This window comes from Mesoplodon mirus, assembly GCF_964341445.2.
Source record: "Mesoplodon mirus genome assembly, chromosome: 9".
Lineage (NCBI taxonomy): Eukaryota > Metazoa > Chordata > Mammalia > Artiodactyla > Ziphiidae > Mesoplodon > Mesoplodon mirus.
Window position 1 is genome coordinate 102038972 of NC_138985.1, and position 17187 is coordinate 102056158.

The 17187-nt window shown below is 43.5% G+C and overlaps 1 protein-coding gene and 1 pseudogene across 5 annotated transcripts in view; one reads left to right on the forward strand and one right to left on the reverse strand.

Annotated features, from left to right (window-relative positions):
* The first annotated feature begins 10977 nt into the window (after positions 1-10977).
* LOC309810633 (large ribosomal subunit protein eL6-like) lies at positions 10978-11894 on the forward strand (annotated as a pseudogene). The gene has a single exon. The product of its transcript is annotated as a large ribosomal subunit protein eL6-like (transcript).
* Positions 11895-13869: 1975 nt separating this feature from the next.
* Positions 13870-17187, reverse strand: part of SLC37A3 (solute carrier family 37 member 3) — a 47098-nt gene continuing 43780 nt past the window's right edge. For 3 of the 4 annotated variants that reach the window (XM_082633185.1, XM_082633187.1, XM_082633186.1), the window contains exon 15: positions 13872-15684. In XM_082633185.1, the coding sequence (XP_082489311.1) occupies positions 15592-15684 (93 nt within the window). In that variant the 3' untranslated portion in view covers positions 13872-15591. Of the gene's footprint in view, positions 15685-17187 lie in introns of all 4 variants that reach the window. The other variant, XM_082633188.1, reaches the window with a different exon arrangement.

Genomic DNA, 17187 nt, shown 5'->3' on the forward strand with positions numbered 1-17187 from the left:
TGAACTGTGCCTTGGAGAACAATACAGTTCCCGAAAGGGAAGACACCGGGGTAATGCCAAAGGTGCAGAAACCTGCCTCAGTTTCCGACAAGGATGTAGGGAGACAGAGTTGGAGAGATGCACTCGGCTTGGACCTGCAGCGCCTTAACAACAAGCTTGCAAGCTCAGCTTGATCCAGGGGGTGTGCAGATCTCACTGAAGATCCTCAACAGGGTGAGAGTCAGGATCGAATCAGTCTCCAGAAGCTCTGTCTGGAAGTTGCCGGCAGGATGGATCAAAAGGGAGAGAAATCAGAGGACTACCGTTCTAGTTCAGATGGGAGTAATGAAGGCCTGAAGGATGGTGGTAACAATGGGGATGGGAAAGGAAACGTGTACAACGTTACAGAGGTGAGTAAACAGAGCCTGAATTTTCACTGGATGTGAGGAAATGAGAGAGAGAGACATCAAAATGACTCTGGAAGGGCTTCCCCCATGGCGCAGTGGTTAAGAATCCACCTGCCAATGCAGGGGACACGGGTTCAAGCCCTGGTCCAGGAAGATCCCACATGCCACGGAGCAACTAAGCCCATGCGCCACAACTACTGAGGCTGCGTGCTGCAACTACTGAAGCCCATGTGCCTAGAGCCCATTCCGCAACAAGGGAAGGTATCGCAATGAGAAGCCTGCACACTGCAACAAAGAGTAGCCCCCGCTCGCCGCAACTAGAGAAAGCCCGTGAGCAGCAACGAAGACCCAACGCAGCCAAAATAAATAAAATCAATAAATAATTTTTTAAAAAAGACAATTCAATGGGGAAAGAATAGTCTTGCCAACAAATGATGCAGCGGGATAATGATAGCCACATGCAAAAGAATAAAACTTGGACTCTTATCTAATACCACATACAAAAATTAACTCAAAATGGATCATATGCCTAAATGTAAGAGCTAAAATAATGAAAGTCTTAAAAGAAAACTTACGAGTAAATTTTCATGACCTTGGACTAGACAAAGATAGCTTATGTATGACACCAAAATCAGAAGTGACAAAAGGAAAAACAGGTAAATTAGAACTCATCAAAATTTTAAAAATTCGTGTTTCTAAGGATACCAGCAAGAAAGTGAAAAGACAATCTACAGAATAGGAAAAATATATTAAATCATATATCTGATAAGGGACTTGTATCTAGAATATGTAAAGAACTCTCACAACACAACAATAAAATGACAAATAACCCAATTTTTAATGGGCAAAGGAGACACATCTCCAGGAAGACAAACAAATGGCCAATAAGCACATGAAAAGATGACCAACATGATTAGTCATTAGAGAGAACCGCAAATCAAACCACAGTAAGACACCACTTCAAATCTATTAGGATAACTAAAATTTTAAAAAGACGGACAATAACAAATGCCGGTGAGGACATGGAGAAATTGGAATTTTCGCAGATTGCTGGTGGGATTGTAAAATTGTGCAGTCACTTCAGAAAGTAGTTCGGTAAAATAGATAGCTAGTGGGAAGCAGTCGCATAACACAGGGAGATCAGCTCGGTGCTTTGTGACCAGCTAGAAGGGTGGGATAGGGAGGGTGGGAGGGAGGGAGACGCAAGAGGGAAGAGATATGGGGATATATGTATATGTATAACTGATTCACTTTGTTATAAAGCAGAAACTAACACACCATTGTAAAGCAATTATACTCCAATAAAAACGTTAAAAGGAAAAAAAAAAGGAAGTTGTTTGGCAGTTCCATATGTTAATTATAGTTACCATATGACCCAGCAATTCCACACCCAGGAGACCCGAAAACATACATCCACATAAAAACTTATATACAAATGCTCCTAGCAGCATTATTCATATTAGCCAAAAAGTGGAAATAACCCAAATGTCCATCAACTGATGCGTGAATAAACAAAATGTGGTGCATGCATACAATTCAGTCATAGAAAGGAATGAAGTATTGATACATGCGACAATAGAAATGAGCCTTTGTCTCAATTGTACCTGTGAGATTTTAACTTATGGAAGTGACTGACTGATGACAAGCAGAGGTCAGTGCCATTGAAAGATTTTTATTTCTCACGGTGCCTGAAAGGCGAGCACACCACACCCACCGGGCCCTATGGGGAAGCTTCAGTTTGGGTCAGGAGGAGGAAGGAGCCAGGGAAAGCCTGAGCCAGAGCCTTTATTGTGTTTTCTGCAGGAAAGGCAAGGCAGGGCAGGGTAAAGAGTTTAGGACTGACTAGTCTGAATAATTCTGGCAGGCTTTGGGAAGGGCTGTCTCTTAGTTGTTTGGCACTTGGCCCTCATTTGACCTAGGGCAGGGGAGAGATTAGCTTGGTGTGTGAGAGTTTGATAAAGGACGTGGCTGGTTCCTGGTTGGTTCGGGGTGTGGGCTCTGGACTGGATCGTTTGCATACGAAAAGTGTGCTACAGGGTGAGCCCTTTCCTATCTCTCAGAGCCGGCTAGTCCTGGGAGGGGCAGGGAGCCCACAAATGCCAGAGCATCAAGAATACAGAAAATAAGATGATACAATTAAGACAGCTGGCCTTCTGATGAATGGACGCCAAATAGACAAATACAGGATCTAAGAAAACCCAGTTAGAACAGCCTAGAAAACATTATGCTAAGTGAAAGAAGCTAATCACAAAAGACCCTGTATTCCATTTATACAAAATGTCCAGAATAGGTAAATCCATAGATACGGAATGTAAATCACTAGTTGCCAGAAGCTGGGGAAAGAGGAGAATGCAGAGTGACTGCTAAGAGGTACGGGGTTTCTTTTGGGGGTGATGAAAGTGTTCTAAAATTAGATAAACCTGTGACTATCCCTAAAACCACTGTACACTTTAAATGGGTGACATATATGTGTAAATTATATTTCAATAAAGTTGTTATTCAAAAAAAATACAAAGAAAGAGCGGTGTTCAATACTTTCACAAACAAGACATCAGAGGGGAATTTCCTGGTGGTCCAGTGGTTAGGACTCTGCACTTTCACTGCAGGGGGCCCGGCTGCGATCCCTGGTCCGGGAGCTAAGATCCCACAAGCCACGCAGCATGGCAAAAAAAAAAAGACATCAGTGGAAGAGAGGTGTCACTACTACTTACCCTCAGATCTCCGGTCTCCCAGATTTTCTAGCTAGAGATGAGGCTTCATGCAAGATCTCATCATTAACCCAGGAAAGCAAGTCCTTCTTGATATATGAGCAGGAGAATAACACCACAAAAATACTGTTTAACAGGATTATTCTGCGAGTTGAGCATGGCACAGACTGCAGCAGGGAAGACTAGAAGAGGGACACCAAAAATAAGGCCATTGAGAATAATTCAGGCAGAGGAAAATGGCTTAGAAATCAACAAGAAAGATGAATTAGAAAAGCAAGTGAGAAAGAATCAGCAACGCCTGGAGGCTGAGGACAAGGAGAGAGGAAAAGATGTATCCACAAGTATCCTTAAGGCTGGGAGCCTGGGGAAGATGGCCTTGCCACTGACAGTTAAAGACATCCCAGAAAATGTGAGAATTATGGCACAGTGGAGACTCCGGGTCCAGTAATGCAAGAGGGCTACTTAATGAATAAGGATCAAAATGTGCCTTGATGCCTAAGGTTACTCAAAAATGCTTCAAGCAGTTTATTAAACAAAGACCACTAGGAAAGTTATGTGAGAAGTGGGTTTGCAGGGACTGGGGTGAGAAAATGAACTCTATTACATTGGGCTACCAGCAGGACATCCTGGTGATCGCAAGGCAATTTAAGATTGGAAAATGAGTAACAAACTGGGGCTAGAGAGAAAAATTTGGTAGTCATTGGGAGGTTTTAGAAAAATAGGAAACAATGAACTGTGTAAAAGAAGTACTGGAACAGAGAAAAATTAAACATTAACTAAGTTCTACCACCTACTTGCCAGGCACTGTCTGAGAGGATTTTTCAAAATGATTAGAAGTTAGTCCTGACTTTCTAGAGTTTTGTGGACAAGTGATGACAAAGCTAAAAATAGAGTATGAACTAGAGTGTCTGGAACACAGAAGATGAAACAATTTTGTCTAGGGAGTTTTCTTACAATTGAGGATTAGGAGGCAAAGGGGATATCAAAATGGAGACAAAAGTAGAATTCAAAGAATAAGAAGGTAGTTAACGACATCAAAAGTAAAGAACAGAGACGGCCAGCTTTGATCAGAAAGCAATGCTTGGGGGAATAGCTTCAATAAAAATTTAAGATTAGAAGCATAAAAAGCTGAAAGGGAAAGAGGGAAGTTGTCTTCAAATATATCAAGAGAAAATATATATCTGTTACTTTGGAAGCATTAGGACCAATGGAAGACATTGTAAGATTTTCACTCGGGGGCTTCCCTGGTGGCGCAGTGGTTAAGAATCCACCTGCCAATGCAGGGGACACAGGTTCGAGCCCTGGCCCGGGAAGATCCCACATGCTGCAGAGCAACTAAACCCATGTGCCACAACTACTGAGCCTGCGCTCTAGAGCCCACAAGCCACAACTACTGAGCCCACGTGCCACAGCTACTGAAGCCCGTGCACCTAGAGCCCGTGCTCCGCAACAAGAGAAGCCACTGCAATGAGAAGCCCGCACACCGCAACGAAGAGTAGCCCCTGCTCGCCGCAACTAGAGAAAGCGCGCGTGCAGCAATGAAGACCCAATGCAGCCAAAAATAAAAACAAATAAAATAAATGAATTAAAAAAAAAAAAGATTTTCACCCAGTAGAACACATCTAACAACGAGAGCCTCACAGGGAGAGCATGGCTGAGGTGCGCGTGGGAAGACCATCCATTTGGAGAACAGGTTACTATTCATAGTAGGGGGATGGTAGAAGCAAGGTGTGGAAGGGAAGGTTAAAGGTCTCAGCTGAGAGGCCTGGAGGATTGAGAGACTAGAAAAAAAAAGATGGAGAGAAGCTAATCAAAAGGAATGGAATTTAGAGTGAAGTTAAGGCATCAATTCCCGTGCAAAACAGAGAAATGCCCAAGTGGAGAAACTCCAGATAATCCTGATCTTTCAGTAAAACAGGTGGGGCATCACCAGTGGTAACAGAAGGCTGCCAGGTGGGGGGACCGAGAACTTCTGAGAGAATAACTAGCCAGGAGGGTTTCAGAACCAACGGATGTAAAGTCATAATGAAATGAAGCACATGTGGCTTTCTGGTGCTGACAGGTGCAGCGGGCAGGGTCTTTGGAACTTTGTCTCCCCCTGCTGAGTCAAGAGGCATGAACGGCTGAGACGAGGAAAGGAGCCCAATAGGAAAGAACTATTTCTTTTGGCAGCGGGCGGGTTAGAGAGAGGAAAACATAAACATTGATTTTTTTAAAATCACCTAAGTCAGATCCTGCAGCATTAAATGAGCTGCTATGCGAAAACCAAACAGCAGAAAGATGTGGGAAGGGGGCCAGCACTGGGTCATCCCTGTGGGCCACGCTTGCTAGTCTTTTTGGGACTTCCCTGGCCGTCCAGTGGTTAAGACTCCACGTTTCCATTGCAGGGGGCACGGGTTCAATCCCTGGTCGGGGGACTAAGATCCACACAGTGCGGGGGTGAGAAAAAAAATCTTTGCTAGTCTTTTCTCTAAAAGGCTCTTCTCATAAGTAACCCATCCCTTTATCCAGATGCTGCTTCAACAGCCTCAAAGTGATTGCAGAGATAGGGACCTTTCCCTCAGCCAGGACACAGGCTTGTTTTGAATTTCAAAAGTTCTGTTAAATTATCTTCTCTCCAAGAACTTGTTCACAGAATCATTTTTACATGAACCCACCTAGTTGAGCAAACAAGGATGAAACCTATCTCACGACTGGGGGCATTTGGGGAAGGGTATCCCTTCAGCCTCTATTTTAGTCACTGCTCCTTCATCCCCCAGCTCCACCCTCCTGGCTCCAGAGCAGTCTTTCTTTATTTTGTAACCCCATCCACATCTTAATCCCATGCAACAAAGGCAAGTTATGTATGCGATTCCTTAGGTATCCGTTTTTTTAATGAAATCCACAGCAAGAGTTAGGTTCCTGAAACTTTCTATGGTGAGCCTAGGAAAACAAACAAAATGCTAAATAAATAAGCAAATGTGCACATACACACACACAATCTAGGACTATGGTATCCTGATGTCACTCTTCAGGGCCTGATAATAACTATTAATTAAACAAGGCGAAGGGCTTTGAAGTACTTGGATGAAAGGTTTTACCTAAATACAATTATCCCATTACAATCCAGATCAACATTCCCATCCAACAGGGTGGGCTTTTTATCAGTATTTCACTGATGATGAAGTTAGGACAACATCCTTGCGATTAAATGGGATTTAAAATGGTTTCAAATGATTTTGCTTCTTGTTATCTAATTTCTGAAAGGGCAAAAGGGAAAAATAAGTTATTTCTTTAATCAGAGGGCAATGGCAGGCAATAAAAAGCTGACTAATGGCATTTTAGATATAAGACCGTCATTCAAAGTTAAACATTCATTAGAAGGAAGGGTAAGGGAATTCCTGGCAGTTCAGTGGTTAGGACTTGGTGCTTTCACTGCTAGGGCCTGGGTTCCATCCCTGGTCAGGGAACTAAGATCCCACAAGCCTCGAGGCGCCGCCAAAAAAAAAAACGACAGGTAAGAGCAGGGACCTTGTCAAGAGGAAAGAGGCGGAGCTGGCTCAGGTGGGCATGGGACATCAGCACCTCCACCGACTCCAGGGCCGGGGGAGGACAGAAGACATCACAATGTAAGAGTCTGTCAGGTGGCAGATCTGCCTGAGCCTCAGGCAGAAGGACCAGGAAAGAGGGAAGAGATGCTCTTTAAAAAGGCAAACCTGGAGCGGAAGGCGCTGCAGAGCGGGGCCCTGGGGGGCTCTGAGGGGCGCTCAGTCCAGCAGCAGGTGCGAGCTGGAGGCAGTTTTAAGACAAAGCTTCGGACTTCCCTGGTGGCGCAGTGATTAAGAATCCGCCTGCCAGTGCGGGGGACATGGGTTCCAGCGCTCGTCCGGGAAGACCCCACATGCCGCGGAGCAACTAAGCCTGTGTGCCACCACTCCTGAGCCTGTGCTCTACAGCCCGCAAGCCACAACTACTGAGCCCACGTGCCACAACTACTGAAGCCCGCACGCTACAACTACTGAAGCCTGTGCACCACAACTACTGAAGCCCGCGTGCCTAGAGCCCATGCTCTGCAACAAGAGAAGCCACCGCAATGAGAAGCCTGTGCACCGCAACGAAAAGTAGCCCCCGCTCGACGCAACTAGAGAAAAGCCCACACGCAGCAACGAAGACCCAATGCAGCCAAAAATAAATAAATATATATTTTTTAAAAAGCCAAAGCTTCACAGCGTCTGGCAGCCCTGCTCACCTGCAGGACTCTGGTGCACGGAATTCGAGAGCCTTGCACAGCGTATACCTTGGAAGGAAGCCCAGGATAAGATTAAAGTCAAATGAGAAGAGGCCGAGTAGCATCACGGAAAAAAACACTGAAGTCAGAAGACCTGGGTTTTGATTCAGTCCTGCTGTCATGTACTAGATGTGTGACCCTGGGCAAACCCATGAGCTTCTCAGAGCCTCAGTTCTCAAATCTAAGGACCACAACCACGGGTCCTCCTACCTTACAAATGCGGTGGGGATAAAAGAGAGTAGTGGATGGGAGGGCACTTTTAAAAGTCATGTACCAGGAATTCCCTGGTGGTCCAGTGGTTAGGACCCTGAGCTTCCACTGCAGGGGGCCGAGATTTGATCCCTGATCAGGGAACTAAGATCCCACAAGCTGTGCAGCACGACCAAAAAAATTAAAAATAAAATAAAATAAAGAAAGTGAGGCCAGGGGACTTCCCTGGTGATCCAGTGGTTAAGACACCATGCTTCCATTGCAGGGGGCACAGGTTTGATCCCTGGTCTGGGAACTAAGACCCTGCATGCCACGTGGTGCAGCCAAATAAATAAATAATAAACTTGTTTAAAAAAAGAAAAGAAAATGAGGCCAGGAAAATGAGAAGCTTAAAAAAAATAAAAAGAGGGTTCGTGCCCCGGTCCGGGAGGATCCCACATGCCGCGGAGCGGCTGGGCCTGTGAGCCATGGCTGCTGAGCTTGCGCATCCGGAGCCTGTGCTCCGCAACGGGAGAGGCCACAGCAGTGAGAGACCCGCATACCACAAAAAAAATAAATAAATAAAAAGAAAGTTGTGTACACACATGAAGCATTGGGGGCTCAGGCACAGAACTCCCTTTCAAATATCAGTCTTGATGTACATGTACATAAGTATGTATTTATATGTGTGTGTATAGTTAAATGTAACACATAATTACATATATATATATATATATATAGTCACCTAGAATTACCTATAACACATATATAACCATTTAAGTGATTTGTATTATCTGTGTTCACATATATAAATTTCATACTGAGTCTGATTTATTCTGGATATATGCTGGAACAAACCTGGTCACCAGAGGGACTTCCCTGGGTAGCACAGTAGTTAAGAATCTTCCTACCAATGCAGGGGACACGGGTTCGAGCCCTGGTCCAGGAAGATCCCACATGCCATGGAGCAACTAAGCCTGCGAGCCACAACTACTGAGCCTGCGCTCTAGAGCCCGTGAGCCACAACTACTGAGCCCGCATGCCACAACTACTAAAGCCCGCACACCTAGAGCCTGTGCTCTGCAACAAGAGAAGCCACCGCAATGAGAAGCCCATGCATCACAACGAAGAGTAGCCCCCGCTCACCTCAACTAGTGAAAGCCCGCACGCAGCAATGAATACCCAATGCAGCCAAAAATAAATAAATAAGTAAATAAATAAAAACTTGGTCACCAGAAATGATCAGGGCATTTAAGGAAAAGCAAAAGGAAGATGTGCCTGAAAGTACAGAGGCCACAAGGGAAGATAAACCAGCTGTCTTGATTGATGGTTGCTGCGACCTTGGACATGGAGTTGACTCTTTCACGCTCACAATTTAATTGAGGAAACAACAACTTAACCAGAAACAACCAGAGAACAAAATAAGGCAGTAAAATCACTCGGCCTGGGCAGACTGCACAGTCTATGTAACGACTCTAGAATTTTAAGGAAAGGAAAGAGCATTAGAAGTGGGGTAATCAGGAAAAGCTCCATGGAGATGAACATATACACACTACTATATATAAAACAGATAACCAACAAGGACCTACTGTATAGCATAGGGAACTCTACTCAATATTTTGTAATAACCTATAAGGGAAAAGAATCTGAAGAAAAAAATATATATATACGTATGTGTAACTGAATCACTTTGCTGTACACCTGAAACTAACACAACATTGTAAATCAACTAAACTTCAATTAAGAAAAAAAAAAGCAAAGTCCCATGGAGGTAGAACATCAGGAGCTCAGAGAGACAGACAGAACTGGAAGGAAGAGGACGGGCCAGGTGAAAACACGCAGCAGGAATAAAGACAGCAGCTTGAACAACATGCGGTTTCTTCTATAGCAGCAAGCTCGCCCTTCACTGTGGCTTAGCTCTCCAGGAGAGCCGATACGGCTACTGAAGAGCCTAAGGAGAGGACAATGCATTCTCTGCCCCATGGCCTGGCCTGATAACCTGTCATTTACTGTGGGAGGCGGTGTCATGTTGTAAAGCAAGGGGAAGAGCCACATGCGGGGTCAGGGAGCCACACTCCACTCGGCCCCCCTCCACTCCTTTTCCTTCCACCTTTTCCAACACCATCAACATTTATGCAGCACCAACCATGCAAAGAACTAGGCATTGGAGAAAAAGACCAATAATCAGGGCTTCCCTGGTGGCACAGTGGCTAAGAATCCGCCTGCCAATGCAGGGGACATGGGTTCAAGCCCTGGTCCGGGAAGATCCCCCATGCCGCGGAGCAACTAAGCCCGTGCGCCACAACTACTGAGCCTGCAAGCCACAACTACTAAGCCCACGTGCCACAATTACCTAAGCCCGCGCGGCTAGTGCCCATGCACCGCAACGAAGAGCAGCCCCCGCTCGCCGCAACTAGAGAAAGCCCGTGCACAGCAATGAAGACCCAATGCAGCCAAAAAAAAAAAAGAAGACCAATAATCACCTTGGGGAGTTAGATATAAAAACAGTCTAATGGGATGAATGGATAAAGAAGATGTGGCACATATATACAATGGAATATTACTCAGCCATAAAAAGAAACGAAATTGAGCTATTTGTAATGAGGTGGATAGACCTAGAGTCTGTCATACAGAGTGAAGTAAGTCAGAAAGAGAAAGACAAATACTGTATGCTAACATATATATATGGAATTTAAGAAAAAAAAATGTCATGAAGAACCTAGGGGTAAGACAGGAATAAAGACACAGACCTACTAGAGAATGGACTTGAGGATATGGAGAGGGGGAAGGGTAAGTTGTGACAAAGCAAGAGAGAGGCATGGACATATATACACTACCAAACGTAAAATAGATAGCTAGTGGGAAGCAGCTGCATAGCACAGGGAGATCAGCTAGGTGGTTTGTGACCACCTACAGGGGTGGGATAGGGAGGGTGGAAGGGAGGGAGATGCAAGAGGAAAGAGATATGGGAACATATGTATATGTATAACTGATTCACTTTGTTATAAAGCAGAAATTAACACACCATTGTAAAGCAATTATACTCCAATAAAGATGTAAAAAAAAACCAAAAAAAAAACAGGTTAGACCAAAGCAGCTAAGGACCAAATAAGTAATATTGCTATTGCTACCAAAAAAAGGCGAGACGATGGGGGGCTAGTAAGGCTGGCTGGAAAATGGTTTCTTGGACTAGATGGTGCTTGTCCAAGTCTTGAGGAAAAATTAAGATTCAGAAAGCAGAGAGTTAAGAAGGGGTATTACAGACCAGAAGTGTGAATCAACACTAGAAGTTAAGCACTACGATGTGAATATATTAACACTTAACACTACTGAACTGTATACTCAAAATGGTTAAGATGGTACATTTTATGTTACATGTATTTTATCACAATTCAACATTTTTTTCATTTAAAAAACAAACCAGCTTTTCCCCATCTTGCAAGATGGCGGGTGAAAAGGCTGAGAAGCCAGATACTAAGGAGAAAAAACCTGAAGCCAAGAAGGCTGATGCTGGTGGCAAAGTTAAAAAGGCGAAGCAGGTTAAGAAGGGGAAGCCCCACTGCAGCTGAAACCCTGTCCTGGTCAGAGGCATTGGCAGATATTCCCGATCGGTTGTGTATTCCAGAAAGGCCTTGTACAAGAGGAAGTATTCGGCAGCTAAATCCAAGGTTGAAAAGAAAAAGAAGGTGAAGGTTCTTGCTACGGTCACAAAACCAGGTGGCGGTGACAAGAATGGTGGTACCCGGGTGGCTAACCTTTGCAAAATGCCTAGGTATTATCCTACTGAAGATGTGCCTCGAAAGCTGTTGAGTCACGGCAAAAAACCCTTCAGTAAGCCTGTGAGAAAACTGCACGCTAGCATCCCTCCTGGAACCATTCTGATTATCCTCACTGGGCGCCACAGAGGCAAGAGGGTCATTTTCCTGAAGCAGCTGATCGGTGGCTTTGCTACTTGTGCCTGGGCCTCTGTCCCTCAATCGAGTTCCTCTGCGGAGAACACACCCGAAATTTGTCATTGCCACTTCCACCAAAATTGATATCAGTGGTGTGAAAATCCCAGAACATCTCACTGATGCTTACTTCAAGAAGAAGAAACTGCGTAAGCCCAGGCACCAGGAAGGTGAGACCTTCGACACAGAGAGAAATATGAGATTACAGAGCAGCGGAAGGTTGATCAGAAAGCTGTGGACTCACAAATTCTGCGAAGAATCAAAGCTGTTCCTCAGCTCCAGGGCTACCTCCACTCTGTATTCGCTCTTACAAATGGAATTTATCCTCACAAAATAGTGTTCTAAACTTCTTCCAAAGAACCTAATTAAATAATTGGGTCCAAAAAAAAAAAAAAAAAAAAAAAAACCAGGGCTTCCCTGGTGGCACAGTGGTTGAGAGTCTGCCGGTCGATGCAGGGGACACGGGTTCGTGCCCCGGTACGGGAAGATCCCACATGCTATGGAACGGCTGGGCCTGTGAGCCATGGCCGCTGAGCCTGCGCATCCGGAGCCTGTGCTCCCCAATGGGAGAGGCCGCAACAGTGAGAGGCCCGTGTACCACCAAAAAAAGAAAAAAGAAAGAAAACACAGGTGCTTCCAAAAAAAATGATAAACTGATATGAATACACACAGCCATTTGTAATCAAGTAATAAGCTAACCAGTCTGATTATGTAGAAGGTTCGTGTAGAGAGACATCAGGAGATTCAGTAAAGAAACAAACTGAGGGACTTACTTCCCTGTTGGTCCAGTGGGTAAGACTCCATGCTCACAATGCAGGGGGCCCAGGTTTGATCCCTGGTTGGGGAACTAGATCTCGCATGCCGCAACTAAGACCTGGTGCAGCCTAAATAAATAAATAAATAAATAAATAAATATTTTTTCTTAAAAAAAAGAAAGAAAGAAACAGACTGAAGTTGGATTGTGGGAAACCTCAGGCTAACAGGTGGCACTTGATTCTCTCAACCAAGGTTTCTAACTTTGTGGTCTAAGGATGGGCTTCAAGTTTTGGCCTGTGAACACCCTGTAATAAACCTTGAAAATTTGTTCACAGGTGCATTTTGATCTGGGGAGAGGGCAAATGGCTGTCATATTCTCAAAAGGGTTTATGACTTAGAAAATCTGAAAACCATTCATAAAGCCAATTGGCAGTGTGGTCTGGGTGGGGATGGGAGAGGTGTTGAGGTTACATAAGTTGAGCTCACTTCCCTTGAGACTTGCAGTTAACTAAACACCAGATAGTATTATATAAATGGATGCCCTATCTCTCTTTAGTACTTAACAGAGCTATTGTTAGGTATTAAGAACAGCTCATCTGGGAAAGCTGGTGACCCCTATTGGAAACTAGCAGAGGGTGAGCAGAGAACCCAGTAAAAGATAGGAAATAAGAAGATTCAATACATGAAAATGCCATAGAAGCCAAAGAAAAAAAGTCCTGGAGAAGATGAAGTGGTTACCGGAGTCAAGTATAAGAGGAGGATTAAGAAAGATAAGGAATGAGGAAAAAAAGATATCCAAGTTCTATGACCTTCAGTTTCTGGAGAGCGATGCAAAAAAGGTCCAAGGTTAAGGGTAACATATCCAAACTAGGACACTGGGAGAGCAAAGGAAAGTGCTATAATTATGACGTGATAATTATGTCAGAACATCAGGCATAAACCAGGAGTGTCCTGGACGAATAGACATACAGTTAGTTACCTAGTTGAGGAGGAAGTGAGTAGCACAGCCAGGAAGGCAGCAGATACCATCTGTTAACTCAAAGGATTTGGTTGTGAAAAGGAAAATAGGACATTAAGTCAGAAGAACTAGTAGGGATAAGAAATGGCTTTATCAGTTACCTGTGAGGGAGGAGGGAGGACTTCTGATGTTGGAAAGGAAAGGGAAGGGGTGGACAAGAGCATCCTGTACTCTCCATCTCGCTGAACTTCACGATGCACACAGGGGGCCCTCAGACATTTCTTGTGTGAATGTTGACTGGGACACGAGCCCTCCAGGAAGCAGCAAAGACTAGAATAAGCAGGAGTGGAGAGGGGCCTTTCTCCCTTTGAAACCATATGGAAGGAGAAAAGAAAACACCGTATGACAAGAAAAGTCAGGCCAGAGCGCTGTATTTCAACCTAGTGAGTATGGGAGGATCGAGGTGTCAGAGAAGAATGCTTTTCCAAACTGGCCTTCACTATGGCCTTTTCTTCAAGGGAAAAAAAATAAGTTAACTCTTAGGAGTTCTTTAAAGCTAACACGTATGTAGACTGCCAGAAAGAGAATAGGAAATATACCCATAGTGCAAGATATAATTTCATTCAGTGCTGAGCAGTTGTTTTATTTATAATTTCATTTCAGGTACAACTTGGGGGCTACAGAGAGGTCAGAGGAACACTTGTCCAGCTAAGTTTAAACTTGAGAAAGAAAACAATGGCTGGTGTCAGGATACGAAGATGTGACCATACTGATTACGTGGGGGGAGAGGAAACTCTCAGCCAAATGTCAGACAGAGGCTAAATAATCAAAATGGGGTTCATCTACAGATGATTCTTAAATTACGACTAGGCAACTCATCCAAACTTAGCATAATCTTACACAAAGGGGAAGGGAAGGCTTTCACAGAATGTAGTAGAAATAGACCTGTACAATCTGGCAACACCGTAGGGTCAGTGAATGGTCACCAGGGAACACTCAGTAGCAGGAAATTGCAAGGCATGAGTCACATTCTACAGCGCGGAGCTCAGAGTATATGTAAAATAACCAGGTGGACAGATGTTTATTATAAAAGTCAGTTTATTTTCCCTTTCTGTGTTTCATATTTTCCCTTTTTGTCAGTAATGAGCAATTATCTGATTGGAAATCTGCTTGATTAAATAACATTAACAAGTTCATAAACGCACCACATTTGAGAGTATAAAGCAAGAGGTTGAAAAATATTCCCTAACCCAATGCAAATTAGGCAGCCCTCAAAATTGCACATTTTTCAACTGTTAACTTCCATAATTTAAAATATATATACAGTATGACCTTAAAATATTGATAATTAGTATAGAATTCACAGCCTTGAAGACATATATTCTACAAACTTCTAAAGAATAGATACCTAGATACACCTCAGGCCCTAGTAATCCATTAATGTGATTCAAGGTCACATACTTAACACTTACAGGGCCAAAAGGTCTTTCATTTTTCTCTAATTCTAGTCTTCTGCTGAGGTAATGCAAGGAACCCAGCTGCAACAGAGATCAATCCTCTGAAAGTAGGGCTAAGCAGATTAGCTTCCTAGTGGATCCTAAACTTCCCAGAGAACAGATCTGGGGTTGAGTACTTCAGTTGTAAATTACACACTGGCATGTTCACAATTGAGGTACCTTATGGTCCTTGAAAGGAAGACTAAAGACTTCCAGGAGTCAAAGGGAATTCTGAATGAAGACGGAGGAGAACAAGTTGACAATCACTTGAAGATATTTCTGCTTCTGGAGCTGAACAACTTTAGAGCAGATACAGAGTGACTGAGCCAATCAGCAGGTAGTGTGATTTTTCCCACCGTGGTTAACAAAGGGATTCTCTGTCCAAGGCAGGCTTACGCTAGACCCAGCTAGAGTGCTTTATCCGGATTTGATGCTTCAGAGACGAGGCATGCTCTGCAAACTCAGGACTAAAGCAAAATGCAACGATCCTTTCTATTCGTGGAGCACGTCACTGATACAAACCATGCCTGACTGCCTTGTGGTCACTCGGCTTTCCAGGCTGGAGAACTTGGGTCCAAGTCCAATACAGCATTTACAGTTAAAAGGATAAACCTCCACAGGCCAACAAAGACGCTGGCAGATTCATAGGCCATTCAGTACATTCATGAAACAACAGCGATAAAAATCATTAACAATAATTCCTGTAGTGTAGAAAAACAGCCCAGCCTTCACTCTGGTCAGCATCTCCGGTGGCTGACACTGTTGAAAGAGGCTTGACAATCTGAGGTTATGCTGGAGCTCTTAAGACAACCCCAAAATAAGATGAATGAAAAGAAATAGTCCTGATGTGTCTATTATTCTTGTTCTTTTGTGGGCACCAGTCACCCACTCAATATGCGAGCTTGTCGTCTTTGCATAAGATAGCATATTTCCCTCACTATTAATGGTGAAATAAATAGAATTGTGCAACTTGTCTGTGAAGAGAAAAAAGCATTAAACATGCAGTGACAAGTTAATTAATTCTGTTAGAGCATCATGTTTCGAACATAATAATGAATTGGGACAATTACATTCTTTTTGACTTCGTACAAGGACAACTCAATCTTTAATGAATTAGAGAAGGATTTTGAAAATTACAGTTAATATTACAAAATACTTAATGTTACATTACAGTCTCCAAAAAAAGAACTAAGGTACACAGATTAAATAACTCATAGGTAGGGCATAAAATTGATACTGGAGCTCAGATTTAAACAGTGTTTCTTCTAACAGATTCAGTTTTCTTTCTATTACATTTCTAGTATGATCATACCAACAGGTTCCTCAGGAGATACTTCCCTTTACTCAGAAGTAGATGACAGAGTTATATGGCCCAGTCTGTAGAAGCTGGAGGGCACTCAGGCAGAAGAAAGCATCCTTTGTGATAGGAGAGTACATAAGCCTTAAGGCAGCTCCAGGGGATTCCAGGTGCTGAGCTATCCCAAAGGCTCCTTGGATAGGCTGGAGGACAGCGTCTAGACTTGGGCAATGGAGGCTGCCTCCAATTAGGATGCCCTAGATTCAGCGACAGGATACTGAATGCATCCCCTGGTGGATGAAGCCGTCACCAGACTCTCAAGTAGACCTGTCTTGAGCACCGTCTCAATATGTGATAAGAGTATGTCACATGCTTATTCAACAGAGAGCAATGTTTTAAAAGCACAAGGCCTAATTCTGTATTGGCTGTTTCCCAGAAAGTACAGAGTTCCAGCCAAGAATGTTGAAGGCACAACAGATATTTTCTCAAGAGACTCGAGGTTCATTTTAGAACTTGCACACCACAGTGTTAATTACAGCAATGCTTCTTTTTTAACCCTATCTGGCTTGGCGTACACATTTCCTTCAGAATTCCCAAATTATATTTAGCAGACAGAGAGTACTCTGGAAGAGTACCCTGATTAATGGTTGGGGATATAAGCCTCTCTTCATTTTTTTCTGGAATTATAAATGACAATACTCATTAGACTCAGGTCAAGGGCAAACTAACAGCCCTTTCCTTCCTTGAAAAATGAATGTGTCTTTCAGAATCATAAAATGTTACTTTTCACAAAAGAATCTTTAAAAGTGGTCAGCAATTTTGTTGGTTTAAGAAGTGATTTAACCATAAAAAGAAATGAACTATTGATACATGCAACAACATGGATGAATCTCAAAATAATTATGCTGACTGAAAGAAGCAGACAAAAATACATAGTGTATGATTCCATGTATATAAAACTCAAGAAAACGCAAGCTAATCTATAGCAACAGAAAGTACGTCAGTAGTTACCTGGAGAGAGGTGGGATGGTGGAGAGGCAAGAGACAGGGATTACATAAGGGCTATGAAGAAACTTTTGGGAGTGATGGATACATTTACTGTCCTGATCGGGATGATGGGTTCACAGACATGCGTGCACATATGTTAAACTGTACCAAATTTTACTTGTTAAATATATGC